Source organism: Arvicanthis niloticus, chromosome 1, assembly GCF_011762505.2.
Source record: "Arvicanthis niloticus isolate mArvNil1 chromosome 1, mArvNil1.pat.X, whole genome shotgun sequence".
Classification (NCBI taxonomy): domain Eukaryota; kingdom Metazoa; phylum Chordata; class Mammalia; order Rodentia; family Muridae; genus Arvicanthis; species Arvicanthis niloticus.
In genome coordinates this window covers 81,542,734-81,562,724 of record NC_047658.1, presented here as the reverse complement: position 1 = coordinate 81,562,724, position 19,991 = coordinate 81,542,734, and the positions used below count along the sequence as shown (strand labels likewise).

Here is a 19,991-nt window from a genome sequence, read left to right as displayed (position 1 = left end):
TATGAAAACAATTTTTAAAATTATTTATGTGTGTGTATGTGTGTATACCTGCTCATCTGCATGCGTACCACATGTGTGCAGGTGCAGAGACCAGCAGAAGGTGGCAGATCCCTGGAAACTAGGGTTAGAAATTGTTGGGTGTGAGTGTATGGAATCAAACTCAGGGCTTCGGTGAGAGGAGCAAGTATCCTTAACCACTGAACAATCTCTCCAATGCCCCCAAACACCCTTTCTTTGTCTAGTTACACATGCATGTAGGCTAGGATTTTCTTCACGTACTTCTATCAAAGATGTAAATCACTAGGTTGAATGCAGAAACAAAAGTGAGTGCCAGTCCAGGTGACAAGGACACCCTTTTCACAACTACTTTCTTTGGCTAACACAGTCATTTTCATAAAATATATGTTTTCATGTTAGCATGTGACAAATTTATCAAACATACAATATATTTATTATTGCTATGTTACTTAAAATCAATAAGTAATTAAAAATTTCTCAGCTAAGGGAAACACTGAGCGATTTAACATAAGTATGTTGATCTCTCGGTGAGTCTTAAACATGTTAAAAGGATGCAGAGACTGAAGGGGCTAAGAGCCTCTGTCCCAAGATCCCTTCTTGGAAAGTGACATTTTGGATGACTAATTAAAAAGAGACAAGGGACTTGGCACTTGACAGTTTGTTGTCAGGAAGCTTCTCTAGGCTGCCAACAGGACTGGTTATCGAGACAGAATTATCCCTGCAGCTTAGATTAGTAGACACCATCTTTGCCACTGCCTGTGTCCTTCCCAGTGGCTCAGTCCTTCAATTACCCAGGTTTACCCGTTGCCCTGCAAGGACAGTCTGGCGAATTCCCTGATCAGTATTGGGCATCGTGACCCAGTGTTAGCTAGATACCTGCCTCCCAGATGGTAACAGGTGTGGTCCACAGTCACCACCTAATTCTCAGGAGGGTACCAGGCATGTGCAGGGACAAAGACAAAGATGAGTAGATCATAGCTATTATCCCAAAGGAGTTCCCAGTCTGTGGGGAAAAAACTTCCAGAAGAAACAACCCCAACACAATGTGGTAAATGCTATTCTGTGTTTGAAGATTAAGGTTTCCCGACAGAAAAATTAGGGCACATCCTGGCTGTGATTGTGACACCCGACAATGGGACAATCCCAGGGATCAGGAACACAGGCCTGCTGTGTTTATTAAGTTCTCAACAGCATCACAGAAACTCTCTGTAGGTTTGTATGTGGTTTTTCCCCTGAGGCCCAGAAACAATGATTTGGTGCCATTCCAACCACCTAAATTCTGGGAGACAACAGTGGCCAAACAGAAATGAGAAAACTCCTTAGGATCACAAAAGGTGAGTAATGGTCCAGCCATTTTCTCCTGTTAGTGGGGACACTGTAGGACTTTTTTTTCTAGTGTTCAGGTTCTAAGGGCCCCCTCCCAGGCAGAAAGGCTAAGTTTATTCACAAGGGTCTCCCATGCAGCTGAGACTAGAGCAGGCTGAATCCCAGAGTCCAAGGACTGCCTTAGCCAGAGGCTCTTAAGTTCCTAAATTTCAACTTCATGAAAGTTAAATTAAATAACAAGCCTCTTGATCTGGCCAGGAATGCTGGAGTTCCCTTTGGGTGGGCTGTTTGGGCACCAGGGAGGTTCTGATATACCCGGGGTCTACTTAAGTCCCTACCATGCACCCTTTTCCCTTTGCCTTTGGAGACCTGGCCCCGATCCCTCCTTTTAATCTCCTCTCCCATTTTCTGTGGTTCTTCCCAGCTGTGGTAACTTCAGAGTGAAATAAACTCCTAAGAACAAAACAGATCATTCTCAGACACAATATGGCCAATGCCACCCACAGCCATTCTGCCTCCCAAGGCTACAGAGAATGGGCCCTCCCAAGTCTAAAAGGAAACATAAAGCAAAGGCAGGGCATTGCACACTTGACTCTGGACAAATGGTGACTTCTCGGATCTTCAGGGAGTTTATACATAAAGCCGGCTATTTTCCAATTCAAGGGTATGCCATCAGTAAACATACTTAATATTGTGTGTGTCAGCCCACCACTCACAGCAACAAATTCCATGTGATTATTTGATTGGTGTCTATCTCCCCACAGTCTCTAAATGGCATGGGACCCTGCATAGAATCTTTTCTCCTGCTCACTGTCATATTTTTAAGGACTTAGGAGAATGCCTGCTCGGTACAAATTTGTTGAGATAGCTGTCTGACTAAAAAGAGTTGGAGAGTGTCCTATTTTAGGACATTTTCCTCACATAGAGACTTTGAGGCCTCCGACAACTCCTGTGCATTGTTATCAGCTGCTCTGACTCTGGGGTCATGTGGCATTCGACAGTGACATCTGGATTCAGCAGGGATATTATATATTGATTGATGACTGACACTGTGGTTGAGGGTACTGAGTTACTATGGTTAAGGGTACTGGGTAACTGCCACACTGTCTCTGGAGTCAAGAGAATCCCTTGGCCAGTCATCTCTAACAACAGTCTGTTCTGTAACATGGGTATAGCTGTTTGAGGAGAACCGAGGCTACAAAATGCTTGGCTTGAAGATAAAAGAGTCACAGATAAAACTGGTAGGACATTGTCATACAAAGAATCTAAAAGTATACCAGGATTATGTCTGTGTGTGTATTCATGAATTTGCTTTCTTGGGGTGCAAGTTTCACAAATCAGTGGATACTAACGAGCAGGCCTGATACAGCTCAGCTAATGTGTCCCATGATCAGATGGAGCCTTAGTAATGTGCTTCCCCTGACCCATAAAGTAGCTGCTGTACTCACGAGGGTAATCCTTCGGATGAGTCTTCTCGGACCAGTTCCCATAAAACGTGAGTCTGTACTTGGCGGTTCCACAGGCGCAGCAGTCTAGGATTGGTCTGTCTGTCACCCCATCAAGTGTAGGATCTGGAACAGGAAGTCAAGTTAGAAAGCAGATGGGACCTCGTAAAAGACAGCCTTGCAGCAGCTTGTCTTATCCCTAATCCCTGCATAAAGAAGATGTAGTTCAGCTGCATTGATTTGTAAGACTCAAGACCAGCTCTTGGATTGCTATGGATTTTTTTATTTCTCAACTATGAATATATAGTTTGCAAACAAAAGATTTAAAGTTCTTGCTCTGCAATCTGAGGTGTTCTATGGAACCAAGACTTTCACTCAGCTATTCTTTTCATTTTAAAGTGTGTGTGTGTGTGTGTGTGTGTGTCTGTGTGTCTGTGTGTCTGTGTCTGCCTGTGTGAGAGAGTGCCATGTGTATGCAGGTGCCTTTGAACACCAGAGGAGGGTGTCAGATTACCTAGAGCTGGAGTTACAGATGGTTGTAAGACACCTGATATAGGTGCTAGGAACCAAACCAGGGTCATCATCAAGAGCAGCAAATGCTTTAAACCACTGAGCTGCCTCTCTAGCCCTTTCCTCGGTATCCTGGTATCCTCCCCATCCCTTCCACAGTAGCATCTCTCTACTAGATTTGTAAGAGAAACATGCATCTATTTTTCCAAGAAGTACTTTTGAGGGCCCAAAATGCTGGACCAGAGCAGAGACAGGGGTGGATTTAAGGAGATCAATGAGAGCAGATAGAGCGGTTGTCAACCTTAGAGTTAGCTCTGTGATGCTCTGATACAGTTCCTCATGCTGTGGTGACCCTCAGAGCAGATAGAATGGTTCTCAGCCTTCCTAACTCTGTGATGCTCTGATACAGTTCCTCACGTGGTGGTGACCCTCATCCATGACATTATTTTCACTGCTACTTTTTAACTGTAGTTTTGCTACCATTATGAATTGTAATATAAATATCTGATGTACAGCATATCTGAGATATAACCCCAAAGGGGTCTCGACTCACAGGTTGAGAATCACAGAGGTAGGGACTTAAACAATGCTGGATATTAAGAGGAGGGTTTTTTTTTTTTTTTTGAATCTGAAAACAAATCTAGAATCTTTATTACTTTTCTTTAAACAATTGCCAGGAGCAGAATCAAAGATAAATAGACACAGTGTCTAAACAGCTCAGTTGGGAGAGCATTAGACTGAGGAGGGGACTCTTACACAGTCACATTATCTCTTAGCATGCTTTCAAAGACTTACTGGGAATGGGGGTGGGGGTATTGCAAATGTGTTCACAAGTTCAAGTTTCCTTCTGAGTGTAGAAGCAGCCAGGAAAAACTTAAGATTCCCTCTCCACCCCCATTTTTAGCTGTGAGTAGCTGATAAGTAGGGAAAGAGAGATTGCATGAATAAATTCAGCATTTCTGATTGTTAAAGCCACAGCTCTAACTGCCTTAGTGCTCTCAGGCTGCTCGGCTGCCTCTGAGAAGGGACAATGCCTACAGATGCCACTTACTGCAACTGCATTTTCTGTAGCTCTCCCAGCTGTTAACATCAATCTTCCCTTTTTGCAAGTTGGACATTTTTTTCCTTAGATATTGTACAAAAGAGTGGCGACCAAGGGGATGGAAGCCATTTTGCACGTCAGAAACAGCAATTTTCAATCTCTTTAGGAATTTGCTGAGCTTGCTGGGCTTGAACATACAAAGTCAATGATGGGGAGAAGAGAGTTTGGGGATGGAGACAAAGTATGAGACGGCACAGAGATGTACTGAGTCTTTTGTATGTGCTGCTTCCATTCCGTATACTGTCCTTGGAAGTGCTTTGGTTATCCCTGGAGGTTTCAACGTGAAGTATCTTCTATGGGCCAACACCAAGTGTTCCGACACTTGGTCCCAGATGGCGATGCTATCTAGGAAGGTCATGGAACCTTTTGGAGATGGAACCTTGCTGAAGAAAGTGGGGCATTGGGGGTGGGCCTTGAGGCGATACAGCCCAACATCATTTCCTGTGCTCTCTTTGTAGGTGTATTTCTGACAAGTCAGCCTCCTGCTCCTGCCACCATGTCTCCACTGCCTTGGTGGATTATATCCCCCTGAAGTGAAGACTAAAATAAACCCTTTGTTCTTTCTGTTGTTTCTGCCAGGGTATTTTATTACAGCAACAGTAAAGTAACTAAGACATCCCTGTTTTGCAGATTGCAGATTGTTAAAAGGAAGAAGCTGGCTGGGTGACTTGACCAAGTTTACTTCTGAATGGAGAAGCAGGTCCGTGAAGCCATGCAGACAGAAGTGGGATCCAGGACCCTTTTGGTCCAGAGCCTGTGACCTCACTCTGAATTCAATCATTGCAGGAAAGACTCATTCTAGATAGGTCTGCACAAATGATACCTAGCAAAACCGAAAATGATTTCTATTTTGCTTTTTCTAAATGAAGAAAAGTACATAAACAAAACAAAACCCTTCCTACAGATTTAAGAAACTTCTAAGAAGCTCAAAGGAGAAGGCTGCAGCCACCCAAAGCAGGAATCACTGGCAGAGACTAGACTGCTGTCTGCCTGGGAGCAAGCTGCCCACTACCACTTGCGCATAGAACCTGGACTTGATTCCTGTGTCAGCCACTTGGACAGTAAGAACACACTTCACCTAGTAAGAACACATTTTAGGATAGGTAGCTTGTACCAGAAGATCTGGTTCTTTTTCACAGTCCTGTGATGCTGAGCTGCATTGTTTAAAAAAAAAAAAATTCTAAATTAGCTTTGAAAAGAGGCTTTGGATCTGAGAGATACATGCTGGGATTTCGATCGTAAAGACCAGGTGCTGTTAAATGAGGCAGCAACAAAGTCCAGAAGACCCAAAATAAGACCAGTTGGGAGCTTTACTTTATCAAAAGGGCTTTTAGATTTAGATAGCAAAGTTGAAGATACTGTGAAGGCCTTTACAGAAATGAATATATAACAACCTTTGGAGAATAAGCTTCCATGTAAAAGTTAAATTTTTAGGTTTGAAAAGTGAACTGTTTCCTACCAAGGACAGGCTCTCGCCAACAAAGCAGGCTTTTAAAAGGCAGTGATGGTAAGCACCAACATTCTCCCATAGTGCCACAGCTGGGCTGCTAAGCCAGATAACCTCATCCTGGAGTGTGACCTCAGTTCTCAGTTTCTCTTTCTTTCATTTCTTACACACACCCACACACCCACCCACCCACCCCCACCCCCTTTTTTTTTTTTTTTTTTTTGGTTTTTCAAGACAGGGTTTCCACACACATGTTTTTTGAGACAGGGTCTCAATATGTATCCTTGGCTGTCTTTGAACTTACTATATAGATGAGTCTGGTCAGAGATCTGCCTGCCTCTATTTCCTAAATGCTTGAATTAAAGGTGTGGGATACCATACCCAGATTTATTTTCATTTATTTTGTGCAGTACTGGGGATCAAATCCATGCTCTTGTATGTTTTAGGCCACTACTGTATCGCCAAACATACCCAGTACCTGTTTTCTTTTTTAAAACTGAGTTTCACTGTATAGCCCAGGGTAGTCTTGAACTCACAATCCTTCTGCCTCACCTTCCCACATTTTGAGTGTACCACCTCTGCCACTTCTATCACAACCCATCTTTCTCCTCATTTCTATCTTGAGTTTGTTAACTTTTGAAATTCTCTTCTGAGGTTCTCAGGTCTCCCCCTTTTCATCCCCATTTTCCTTCTCTCTTTTTATATGTGCACATGTGTGTGTTCACAGATGTGCGAGCATGTGTGAGAGTGTGTGTGCACATGCATATGTGTGTATGAGTGTGTGTGAGTGCATGCATGTGTGTGTTCACAGATGTGCATGTGTGTGTGTGTGTGTATGTGTGTGCATGCATCTGTGTGTGTAGGTACCAGTGTAGAAGTGTACTCACAAGTATGAAAGCCAGAGGACAATCTTAGCTCTCATTCCTCAGTGGACATTCATCTTGTTTTATAGCTTTTAAAAGAATTTTAAAAGTTAAAATTCTGCATACATGTGTGTGTCTATAAAGTGGGTGTTTGCATGTGAGTGAATGTGCCCATGGTGGTGAGAAGAGGGTGGTAGATCCTGTGAGCTGGAGTAACAAGTGGTTCTGGGATATCCACAAAGGTGTTGGGAATGGACTTGGGTCCTCTGCAAGAGCAGCATATGTTCTGAAATCCTGAGCCATCTCTCTTGCCCCAGTATACCTTGTTTTTGAGACAGGGTCTCTAACTAGCCTGTAACTTGCCAAATAGGCTGGGCAGGCTGGCTGGGAGGGGAGCTTTATGACCCATCTGCCTTCACCTCTCCAGTGGTGGGCTCACAAGTGCTATCCATCACACCCTGCCTTTGTGTGTCTTCTGGGGCTCGAGGTTGTACTTGGGTCCTCATGCTCACAAGACAAGTGCTTTCCAGACTGAGCCAGCTCCTCAGCTCTCTTTTTCCTCTCTCACCTTTTCATTTTCTGTCTTCTGCTTCTATTCTCTCTTCTCTGATTTTCTCTCCTCCCATCCTCCTCTGCCATTCCCCTTCTGTTTGTGACATGGTGTGCCCGTGTGTGACCATTTATCTGTTGCAGGTCACCTTTTGGAATAAGTGATATTTCTCTATTTTTTAATTGCAAGTAGTTTCATATTTATGTTGCTTTTAAAAATCACAGGCTGGAGAGATGGATCAGTGGGTAAAGGTGCTTACCATGCAAGCTTGAAGACCAGAGTTTGAATCCCTGGGACCCATGTAATAATAACAAAGAAAGGTAAAGACTGACATCCAAGGTTGTCTTTTGACCTTATATGTACATGGAACAGTGCCCATATTTACACATACAGATGTGCACATATGTACACACCACACACACACACACACACACACACACACACACACACACACACACACTGTTGCTCACTGCTTTTTATCCTTGTGGCTATATTTCATCACCTATGGAGGAATGGTTATAATTGGGGCAATAAATGATAGTCCCAAGTTCTATTATTTATTTTCCTAACATTTGATTTGATTCAATGAGAAAGCAAGGCACATAGAGACTTTGATGAAAAGCTGGCGTTCGCTAAGTGATTAAATACATTAAAAATCCCTCTGCTCTGCTTATGTTTAAATAGTTTTCTTAATGTGATCATTCTGATGTTAATTTTCTCATGGGTCTGCTGATTCCAGGGATCATCTATAAGCTCACAAAACCCAAGAGCATGAGGACTTGTTGGGCCTTTTCAGTCCAAGTCTGCAGGAGTCTTTGCATCGATAGTGTGATTAGCCATTTTTCTAAGAGTTCAGCCTGAAAGAACCAACTAGAGACACACCACACTATTTCATTATCACTGTGCCCACTGGATGTTAGCACATGCACAGCTTAGACAAGGCTTCCTAAGATCAGTACGAAGGCTCCAGGAAAGGGGTATTGTCAAACATGGGCTGTCTGTGAAGTGTCTCCTAAGAACTTTCAGATTCTGGAAATAAGCCTGGCTCTGCCAGTCCAACTAACAGAACCACACCACAGTGAATGAGGAGCCTAGATACCTACAGGGAAGATTAAGATGTAGCCTATGTGTGAGTCAGAACACCCTTGAGTCCAGCTCATGGGAACTGAGTATACTTTCGTGGAAAGAGGGTAAGGAATGAAACTGTTATTTAAGAAACAAGAGCCTAGGGGCTGGAGAGATGGCTCAGCAGTTAAGAGCACTGACTGCTCTTCCAGAGGTCCTGAGTTCAATTCCCAGCAATGACATGGTGGCTCACAACCATCTGTAATAGGATGAGATGCCCTCTTCTGGTGTGTCTTAAGAGAGCAACAATGTATTCATATACATAAAATAAATAAAATAAAATTACTTATATTAAAAAAAAACAAAAGCCTAAAGAGTGGAGATGCTCCTTGTTTGGAAAAAAAGCTAACAGAACCATTTATGAGCTAAAGGGCTTGGAGGGAAGACCTCGCCCCATCCCTAGTGATGCACACTAAGAACTTAGCAAGGGCCTTGGCCAGAGGGTCCAGAGCTCCCACCCTGATGCCAAGCATTCAACTGTTTCCATAAAATTCTACATAACATTTCACTCTAGCCCTTTTACAAGAAGACAGTGCATTGCTCTGATACAGACAGGGCTGCAAAGTCCTACTCACAGGGGATGCAGTATCCACAGAGGCAGTGGCTGCCTACAGAGGATGCAGCATTGACAGGAGCAGTGGCTGCCCACAGAGGATGCAGCATCATCAGGGGCAGTGGCTGCCCACAGAGGATGCAGCACTGACAGGGGCAGTGGCTGCCCACAGAAGATGCAGCACTGACAGGGGCAGTGGCTGCTCACAGAGGAAGCAGCACTGACAGGGCCAGTGGCTGCCCACAGAGGAAGCAGCATTGACAGGGGCAGTGGTTCAAGGCATGGACGCCCGGTGCCCTCCCTACTCTCCGCTGCTGGTTGTAAATAACTATTTAACTCTACCTCAGGCTCTTCAACTGCACTATGGTTGATCCAATAGCCTTTACCATACAGGGCTACAGTATAGATTACATAATTAAGCAATAGAAGGTGTTTAGAATAGTGCCCGTCATGTAGCAAGCACTCAAAATTATTAGCAATTATTATTATTTCCCCAGTAGACCTCTCTCCAACCTTTCTTAGTAGTTTACGGTTTGCTATACTTGGAGAGGATTATTCCTTCTGAAAAGACTAATTGCTGGAAAGGCAAATAAAAATTCTGCAAAAATGAATAGAAATGAGATGGCTAAGCTGTATAATTATAGAAAGTTTTCTGTTCTCATTGGGTTACCTAATAACTTCTAAACCAGTTCAGATGTTTAAAGTCTTATTTTTCACAGCAGATTAATGAACAAGCATTTGAACATAGACAGCAATAGCTACCATGCACGTACACGTACACACACACACACACACACACACACACACACACACACACACACGCGCGCGCGCGCGCGTGCGTGCATGCACAGCACATTTGATCTTGTATGTGTGAATGCAGGTGTGCCTTGGCACCTCTGTGGGGGGTCAGGCAATCTCAGACGTCCGGTCCTTACATTTTATCTTGCTGGGAACAGGTTCTTTTGTTGTTTTCAACCTGTAGATGTCAGGCTAGCTGCCCTGGGAGCACTTCTGCTTCTATCTCATATGTTACAGATGGATGATGGAATTGCAGAGTTGAAGCTCCATGTCCAACTTTATGTGGAGTCTGGGGCTCTGAACTCAAGCCCTTGCAGTTTCATGGTGAGAGCTTACTCACTGAGCCATTTCCTAGCCTTATTAAGTCACAGGGTGTGTGTGGGGGGAGGGCGGGCTGTGCAACAGAAGCAGATCTAAGCCAGGCCTAATCTGAGCCCAGGCCCCTCCTGTAAACACCCAGTCTACTTTATTAGGATGTTTCAGTCCCAGGCAGGGTGTAGCTCAGTGCTAAAGTGCTTAGATAGCATGCACAAGGCACCAGATTTGATTCCTAGCACCAGAAAAAAAGACATTGATTAGAATATTTCTATCTAAGGAAAGGATGTTTATGAACTTGCAGTCTGAGGACCAGAGACTTGGATGTGGTAAAATCACAAGGTTAGTGTCCCCTACCCTTCAACCCATGACACTTCTTTCTTCTACTGATTTTTTTTTTTTTTTTGAGAAAAATCCCCCATATTACTCAGATACCATGCAAGTTCTGAAGGGTGGTTATTCCAGAGAGCCACCATAGGCTTTTTAAAGGTACACAACTGTGCATTCCTTAATTAAGTCCTGTGAATTATTCCAAGGAACCTCTTCAGAATAATCACTGTTTCACAAAAATAAGAAGACAGCACCAATATAAGGCACATTATCTCCTACCCAGGGAATCAAGCCGAGTAATTAGAGCTTAAGGCAGATCCAATTATCCATAGCACACAGCCAGATTAAAAATCAGAGCTAGGTGAGGAGGCAGAGCCCAGGGGAACTCAGAAAGCCCCATTGCCTGAATTCCTGCAGCCATGCTTATCCTGAAAAATTCCCCCATTCTTCCGCCCCCTCTCCCCCACGTCTGTATGTTCTTACCCTGTTCACACAGCTTCTTGGTCAGGGAGCCCTCATCTTGAAAATAAATAATGCGTTTCTGTACAATGCTGGCCCTGTGGGGAAAGAAGACATCAACACAGCGGTGAGAGTGGCAGGTTTAGAGGGACAGTCAACACAGTCCTTGCTTAGCCACCCATGGTTTGGTGGCTCTGTATGCTGTTCTCCCAGCTCTGTGTGCTTCTGTCTTCATCCATGAGCAGACAAGCAATATCTGCCCCATGGTGTTACCCTGAGAATCGTCAGAAAATGTATGTCAACAGCCCAGCACGTGCCTAGAAGCCACCCTCTCCCCATTAGATGCTGGATTACTATTGATGGCACCGCTATTGCAGTAAGAAAGTAAACCAAGGGCATTTTCAGCATCTTTTCCCAATGGCTCATTTTCCCTTCCTCTTCCTATTAAATGATGAAGGCCATCATTTATAGATGCACCACATTCAGATTTCAGAAGCATGTCAAATCCTTTTCCTAAAGGGAAAAGAGGAACCTAAAACTACTTTTTTTTTTTTTGATTTGTTCTAAAAATGTCATTCTATATCATTCCTGAAAGTCTAGACAAAACCATCTCCTACACTCTGAACAAAGACAACGTCAGCTGCGGTCTCTCTCTCTCTTAAACACGTCAGACGTGGGCTCTAAAAGTTTAGAATGCATATTTTGAGGTTGCAAATGGCTTAGCTTTGGTCAGCACACATTTCCTTTTTCCTTTGGGATAGAACAGACATGCAGTTTCTCCCTTAACTCACCCTCTTGTTAATTTTCCACTGGCCTTGAGAAGGATGGATCCTGAAACCCAGTGTTCCAGCAATTTAAGAGTCTACAACACTTAAAATTGAGCTGCTGCCGATAAATCTCGAGCCATTTCTATTGATTTTCTTCAGCAATGCTGCTCAATCAAAAGGTAATTTTCACTTCGATTCACCCTATTTAACAGATAAAGGCATCCCTGACTCCATTAGAGCTGACCACACTGAATAACTCCCATGATTCCAGACCTAGGAACTGGCCCATGTTCTCTGTGGGGATCTGTACTGAGTAGAGACAATTTCCCCAATGGTCTGGGCAAAGGCCAAGATGACTTTCCAAAGAAATGTCTATGCTACATCCAGTTTTGCACAAAAGAATACAATTCAGGCCAGCTTTACAGATGTCTTTTACAGTCTTTCCCTACCCAAGAGAGACAAGATGTTGAAATAAGTAAATGAAATATGCTTCCTGTCTACACAAAACGACTTTGATCATTTTATCTGTTCTCTTGACCATTAAGTGGGAAAGTTCCCTCAGGCCAAGAGAGTAATAGCCATCTCTACTTCAAAACCAAATAGCAAACCCTCTTGTTCTTCAGAGCACTCTGCTACCTACAGTAGTACTTGTCAGGGTACTTCTCTCCTGTGCCTGAGGGACCCTTGTGGGAGCGTAGACCTCCTAGGACGAGCCTAAGATCCACAGTTCTGGTTCAGTGGAAGGCTTCATTCCTCACACCAACCACAGAAGCTGCCTTCCTTCCTTTGTCTTCTTGTAGTATTTATGGACACATTTTTTACCAAAAAATGATTGCCAGAGGGCATGTTTAGTGGCTGGCACTGAGGAGGGTACCAGGGCCATTATGAACAACAGAGATGGGGCCACTCAGCTCATGTCCAAAGTTCATATCACAGGAGGGGGAAGCATAAAATAATCAAACCCATAGCTAACAGTGATTGAGTGCTACCATGGAAACATCTACAGAGTGCAGAAGGGAGACCTGACCAAGTTGGGAAATGCTTCTCTGAGAAATAATAGCTCAGCTGAGATTGGAAGAGCAGGCACTAACCAGGCAGTTAGAAGAGAGAAGAAAAGGAAAGGGCGGTGTTTATAAAATCCTTGAAGCAGGGGAGACATGGGCTTACTGGAGGACGTTAAGAGTGGAAAGTCAAGGAGATGATATGAGGAGAGAAGGGAGGTAAGTGAGCCCATCATCACATGACCAAGGGCCTGCTGGGAAATGCCCTTTCACTCAAAATTTGATAGATGTCTTTGAGAGACATGACTCAGGACTGAGATGACCAAATCTGCTCTTTCAAAAGGGTACTTGGGCCAACGTGTGACAATAGGTTGGAGTGAGTCACGTGGTATAGAGGCCCTATGTAAACCAAGCTTTATTTCAATAAAGCTCTCTTCCAATAAATATTTGAGAAGGACTGGACTACAGGGACATTGGTTTTTCTGCTGGCTAGTTTTATGTCAACTGGACACAAGTAGAGTCATTTTGAAAGAGAGAACCTACATTGAGAAAACACCCCCAACAGACTGGCCTGTAGGACACGCTTCATAGTGCATTTTCTTTATTGATGAGGGGAGCGGCTCACTCCTGGCTGGTGGCATTGCAGGCTATAAGAATAGGTGGGCTGAGCAAGCCACGAGGAGCAAGCCAGTAAGCAGCACTTCTTCATGCCTCTGCATCAGTTCCTGCCTCCAAGTTCCTGCTCTGACTCCATTTCAAGATAGACTAAGCTGCAAGATGGAACAAGTCCTTTCCTCCCCAAGATGCTTTTGGTCATGGTGTTTTATCATGGCAATAGAAAACCTAACTGAGACGGATTCTTCTCTCATTGCTTAGGAAAACTACCTGACACAGAATAACTTGAAAGAAGAACAGTCTGTGCAGCTCACAGTTGGAGGGAACACAGTTCATCATGGCAGACGTAATGGCAGGTAAGGCATGGATATGTAGGTCTCTGCCCTGGCCGGAGCACAGTATCCACAAGCTTGCATCTCAATGGGTCAGGAAGCAAGGCAGGGCTATGAACCTTAAGCCTGATGTTCCATGGCCTCCCAATATAGCACTCTAGCACACATGGGAGCTAAGAGAAGATATTTTATGTCCAGATCACACCAGGATGATTTACTAACATGGCGTGGAAAGCTTTTTATGGCTCCCTCAAAACACCCTCAGTCTTATTTGTCACCACTGCATGCCAAGCTCCTCAAGCTCCAGAATTCTCATGTTATTCCATCTTAGCTGAATACCCATAATCAACCTTTGCAAGCATCTGCAAAAAAAATGCCCTGGATGCTTTCAGTTTCCTGTGAAGAGGACAATGGTAAAATCAATTATTTCCAAGCATGGGCACAAATAGTACTTACCCCTAACTATAGAAAAATACGACTAAAAATTTATAGAGACCACAAGTAGAAGCTGTATATTTTCTATAAGCTCTCCAGGTTTTTCACCCCTTGAGACTATATAAAATGTAAGCTTTCTTACTCCCTCTTAAAAAACAATCTTTATCTTAAACAAAACAAAACACAGGAATGGAGAGTTGTCTCAGCAGCTAAGAGCACTTGTGTACTTTCAGAGAACCCAAAGTCAGACCTCAGACCCATGTCAGGCAGGTCACAACTGCATGTAATTCCTGCTCCAGGGAACTTGGTACACTCTTGTAGCCTCCACAGGCATCTGCACCACACACACACACACACACACACACACACACACACACACACTCATGGACACATATACAACACATGTATACACAGATGTACACATGCATACACACATACAAATAAAATAAATTTAAAAACCCACCATTACCGCCACTAACAAAACATAACCTGGGAGCTGGGATATAGCTCAGCAACAGAGCACTTGTTTAGCATGCATGAGACTCCATCCCTGGCACCACCTAGTTACATAAATAAATAAATGAATAAAGCCACAAGCTTAAAAACCAAAACACATGGTCTGGGGAGGGGAGATGGCTCAGTAGTTAAGAGCACTTGCTGTACTTACAGAAGACCCAGGATCAGTTTTCAGCACCCACATGGTGGCTCACAAATGTTGGTAACTCCAGTTACAGGGTACCTGATGCCCTCTTCTGGCCTCTGCAGCTTTGGGCATAAAAGTGGTACACAGACATACATACAGGCAAAACACTCAGATGTATAAATTAAAAAAAAAAACCTAAAAAATATAATTATCTTTGTCATATTTGTACTCTTGGTCATGTGCCAGTTTGTATTTAGAAGACAATATATATTAAAATAAAATAAAAATATAAGATACATATAATATATGTAAGAGTATATATATATATATTATATATAGTATGTATGTACATATATAGTCTTATATACCATATGTTATATTATGCTATATGTACCTGTATATGCAGATATTTGTATATTTAATATTACTTACATTTAATATTTTCCAGTTTGACATGCTTGAGATTGATGTATCTTTTGATACAGGCATTTTCAGATACTAGAAATACAGTGTGTGCCACTGATACCCCTGTAATTAAGCATGTCAGTGTTCTGTAGCAAAATGTCACTTCATTGCTTCAAAAGGGTAAGTTACAACTACAAATATCTAGGCACTAATTTAGTCTGAAATGTTCTTGATTTCTGCTGGATTTGAGATAAAAGTCTGTGTTCTCTTATTTTACAGGTAAGACTCATGAAGATATGGGAGGTTTGTGCTAAAGCTGTCGCCATCTGTTTCTGAAGTCCTTGATCTCATGTTGCCTTTAAATTGAGGAGAGGGTACATGTATATGTATGTACATATGTATTTATGTAATATATATGTGTATATATACTTATATATATATGTATGTTATACATATATGTTATATATGTGTGTATATATACATACACACACACACACACACACACACACACACACACACACACACCTACTTTTCAGTTACCCAGTTCATACCCAACCAGGACATTCCTTCTTTCAGACTGATTCCCTGACTGAGCGCCTTTCGTAGGAGAGCCAGAGATCTTGGGATGCCCTGAGCACAGCACTTACTAACCCATGAAGCGACTGCTTGTTCTTTTCCTGATTCCTGTGCTGCATCACAAACTTCTTGAGAGCTGGGACTTAAAATCACTATAGATTTTGCCATTGTTTCAGTATTAGGATTCAGTGAAAAGAAACGGTTGTGAAGAAGATGAGTATCTGAAAGTATTGGGCTGTAAAGTGTGAGGGCGATCTAGTTTAGTGGGTGTTGGAAATAGGGACTTCTAACTTGGCAAAGGTCTGAGGGGACCTGAGGGTACATGGAGGGCACTGGATCTAGGACAGCACTGTGGCATTTGGGTGGTTGGAGTCACCCTGGGAAGTCCAAATGAGCCAGGACCGCTGAGGAAGACAAAATATTCTCACAAACAGTGTGTTTGCAGGGACCAAGCCCTTGATCCTCTTACTTGTAGAAATTGTTTCACTTTATCCCTCATTTGGTCAGCTCCTAAGAGAATTTTATATTCTGAGAAAATGCATTTTTTTACTTTGAGACAATTCCCATCAAAAGTATAAAATTCAGCTGAGGCTTATAAATCATATTATGGTTCAGAAAAATAATAGTTTTACAAGATGAGAAAGCTGTTAGTAAGAACTCCCTTAGCATTTCAAAATGACAAATCTTCTCCATTCTGTGTTGCAGTTTGGCAGTCAAGCTGCATCCCATTTATATACTGAATGCTCGCTTATCAGGAGAGAGCATGTTAAAGAAATCTAAATTAAATTTCTTGGTAGCACACCAAAGCATTTCAAACTTTTGGGTACGGAAGTCCTAAGTAATTCACCAATCATTTCCAAACTTTTCGTTTAACAACTGTAGTGAACATTTCCAGGAACATCATTCCCAATCCTGTAAGTGTTTGATTGTCTTCTGTCTAAAGGGTTTATTCATTCGATATTCTTTTTCCTTGGGGTAGTTGCCTACTTGGGTAAGGTTAGAATTTGATATGATGTGGGTTTGCTGTCTGGTGTTGAAAAGAGCTGACAGAGAAAGATCTCAGAAACTGATGGACTTGGGAGATAACATTATTGAAACGACTTTAAAATGTATACCTGGTACCTCTGTGGCTTGTTCATTGCCATGTGCAGACAATTTCTGGAAGGTCCTATTGCAGTATGTTGCATTCAGTAGTGGTAGCCATTGCTAACTAGTTAACTAGTTAACCGCTATTGTTAACTAGCCAGCCCTTGACAAAATTCCTGGCCCATCCTTAATAAGAAATCTCTATTATTATCCTTGATATCAGGTCTGGTTCTGCTGTGGAGGGAGGGGCCCTGTGGGAGCTCCCTCAGTGAGCTGCTTCAGGGAGATAACAGGTGGCCAAATGAAACTTGGGCTTTTTTTTTTTTTTTCTCTCCAGATGGCATTTGCCAACCTTCTCCCCAATTCCAGTAAATTTTCTTTTACTGGATATTTCTTGGAATACTTTATAAAATTTCTCTGTGATCTCGGGGATGTTTTCCATGGAGGTGGTTCGGTGTATACTCAGCAAAATTTATTTCATTTTACCAGTAAAGGAGCAGATGTGAAAAGACCAAGGAGTAAGTATGGAGCCATTGTGGAGGCAGTCTGGGCCATGCTGAGGCTGCTGCATTATCTTCCTTCACGAAGATGCCCAGTGTTAACTTGAGCATGGCCTCACTTCCCAGAATCTGGGCTCATGCCGTTGTATAGACTCTTACCAGCCTTTTACTTGACTTCAGAATATCCTGGAGTTAGCATATGTTCTGGAAGCCCACGATAATGTATTAAGGGGAGAAGAAACGTGAAAACATAGTTTCAAGGCTCTGTCTACAAGAAAACAAGAATTACCTGACTGCCAAATGGTAAGGTCATAATTTTCGCTTAGGGGGGTCACAAAAAATAGATTCAGAGACTAGCATAGCATGCTGATTCGGGTTTTGTTGACTCGACACAAACTAGCGTCACTCAGGAAAATGGAACTGCAGTGGGGAAAAAGCACCCTCAATCAGATTGACTTGTAGGCAAGTGGGGTGGTAGCAGAGCCATTTTCTTGACTAATGATTAATATAAAAAGGCCCAACCCATTGTGGGTGGAATCACCCCCGTCAGGTGGCCCTGGGTGTTTATAAGAGATCTAATTGAGCAAACCAGAGGGAGTAAGCCAGTAAGCAGCAGCTGGTTCCTGCCTTGAGTTCTTTCCCCTTATCAGGGTGAACTGTGACCTGGAAGTATAAGATAAATTTAACCCTTTCTTTCCAAGATGCTCTTAGTCATGGTGTTTTATCACAGCACTAGAAGAGCAAATCAGAATAGGAAACAGAATTTAAATGCTATGCCCTATCATGAGGGCAAATATCTTACTGAGTCTGGGGGAAAAAAAAAAAAGAGTGAGCAAGATATCCTTTGTTGTCAACTGACTATATCTAGAATTAACTGAAACCCAAATGGCTGGGTACACCTTTGAGAGATTTTGGGAATATAATGGGAATGTCCCACTTTTATCTAGATCTTTTGAGGTAGAAAGACGCACCTTTCATATGGACCACGCCTTCTTATACCACGTTTTAGAGAACACGGCAAGTCCATTCCTTCACTGTTGTTAGAGGCTGGTTCTTTAGGATTCTGGTGTATATTGAAGATAAGCTGAGACATCCAGCCTCATGGACTTAATAACTAATGGATTATTGGTCCTTGTATTGGTAGACAGCTATTGGACTAGTTGGACCAAAGCCTGTAAGCCATTCTAATAAATACACCCCCTCTATACATATATATGTATATATAGATATAGGTAGATAGGTATTCTTTCAGTTATGTCTATCTGAAGAACCCTGACTAAGTGGTTCTAGAGCAACAGAAGTATAAAGATGAATTCTTAAAGTATCTGGAATAGGCTTTCCAATCTGCTGACACCTCCAGTTACGGAAGCCTCTCTCAGAAGCTTGGAGAGTACTGAAAGTTCATGGTGTAAATTATTTTACAAACCTAAGGAGACAAATGCATTTTGGTATTATGATTTACCAACTGTAAGAGGCAAGGAACTTGGTAACTGTATATAAAAATTTTGACAATTTGTGGAAAAATAAGGAAAATGGTTGGTGCTGGTTGGTGGCTCCTAGCATCTCTGGATAAACTTGCCAAGAAAAGAATGGGCTCCATGATAAACATTAACCAAATTCTAGCATCTCAGCCTGCAGTGAAGGACAACAATGAACTCACGTGGTAAAACTGGCTGGCTCCAGATGAACATAAACAGTCTAAAGGTTTCTAAGTGTGCCCTGGAAGAGACTCTTGTCTCCAGTAGCTCCAGGAGCTCAAGCAGAGGAAAACCAACCCAAACTCTCATTATAAGGTTGGCTGAGTTACAGTGAAAATTCAAGTCTCTGCCTTGAAGGGTATCAGTGGTTGAAGGACATTAATTAGTAAAGAATGGGATCCTGTAACTTTGGATGGAGATGTGTGGGAGGACCCACACATCACTTCAAAGCTGACAACTTTCAACCCACACATTATCAGGGATTTATCTCACCTGAGGAAGTAGTGTTTCCACCCTTAGCAGAAGATGTACTCACAGCCCACCCCCTAATATTGCCTTCCCCACCTTTGACTGAGGAAATCCATCCTTCATTGTCTGCTAAACCAGCAGTGACTTTCTCTGAAGGAAATGACAGGTAAGACAATACTGATGTCCTTCAGGGCCCACCGACAGTCACCTCTAGACCTATAATTAGACTTAAGGCTAAGCAGGTTCCTAGAGCCGAGGCAGAAAGTATAATCTATGAGGAGGTGCACCAGTTACATACTAAGGAGCTGACTGAGTTTGCTAATTCATTCAAGCAGAAGTCTGGGGAATATTTATTGGGATAGATTTTAAGGGTGTGAGATGGTGGAAGGAACATAAAATTGGATCAGGCTGGGTTTATTGATATGGATCCTCTGAGTAGAGATTCTAGGCTTAATTTGGAAGCTTAGGCAGTTAAAAAAAAGGGGGGGGGTGTCAAAAGTTTAAATGGTTGGCTGAAGGATTTGTCAAAAGATGGCTGGCAAACTGAGGAGTTGGAGATGCCTGATATTCCTTGGTTTAGTGTTGATGAAAGACTTTTCAGGCTCATTTAAACTGCAATTCGAGACTGGATACTCTGCATAAAACCTCCACAATGGAAAGGCCCAGAAGCCACGCCCTTCACTAATCCTATAAGATGCAAAATGGTGAGAGGGGCCCTAGCACATCTGAAGGGCTTGGTTGTTGCCCTCTTCCTGGTGCCAGACCTTAGGAATGGAGACATGATGCTTAGTTGGATGAATTAAATGCAAAGGGTTTAATTGGATCCAAAAGGAGCAGAGGCCAG

General features: G+C 42.7%; 1 protein-coding gene across 1 annotated transcript in view; it reads right to left on the bottom strand.

The window, feature by feature from the left end:
* Window positions 1-19,991, bottom strand: part of Spon1 (spondin 1) — a 266,493-nt gene that overhangs the window by 138,642 nt on the left and 107,860 nt on the right. Inside the window, exons 4-5 of the mRNA XM_034509559.2 lie at window positions 10,866-10,939; window positions 2,793-2,915 (exon numbers count right to left, since the gene is read on the bottom strand). Of these exons, the coding sequence (XP_034365450.1) occupies window positions 2,793-2,915; window positions 10,866-10,939 (197 nt within the window). The remainder of the gene's footprint in view (window positions 1-2,792; window positions 2,916-10,865; window positions 10,940-19,991) is intronic.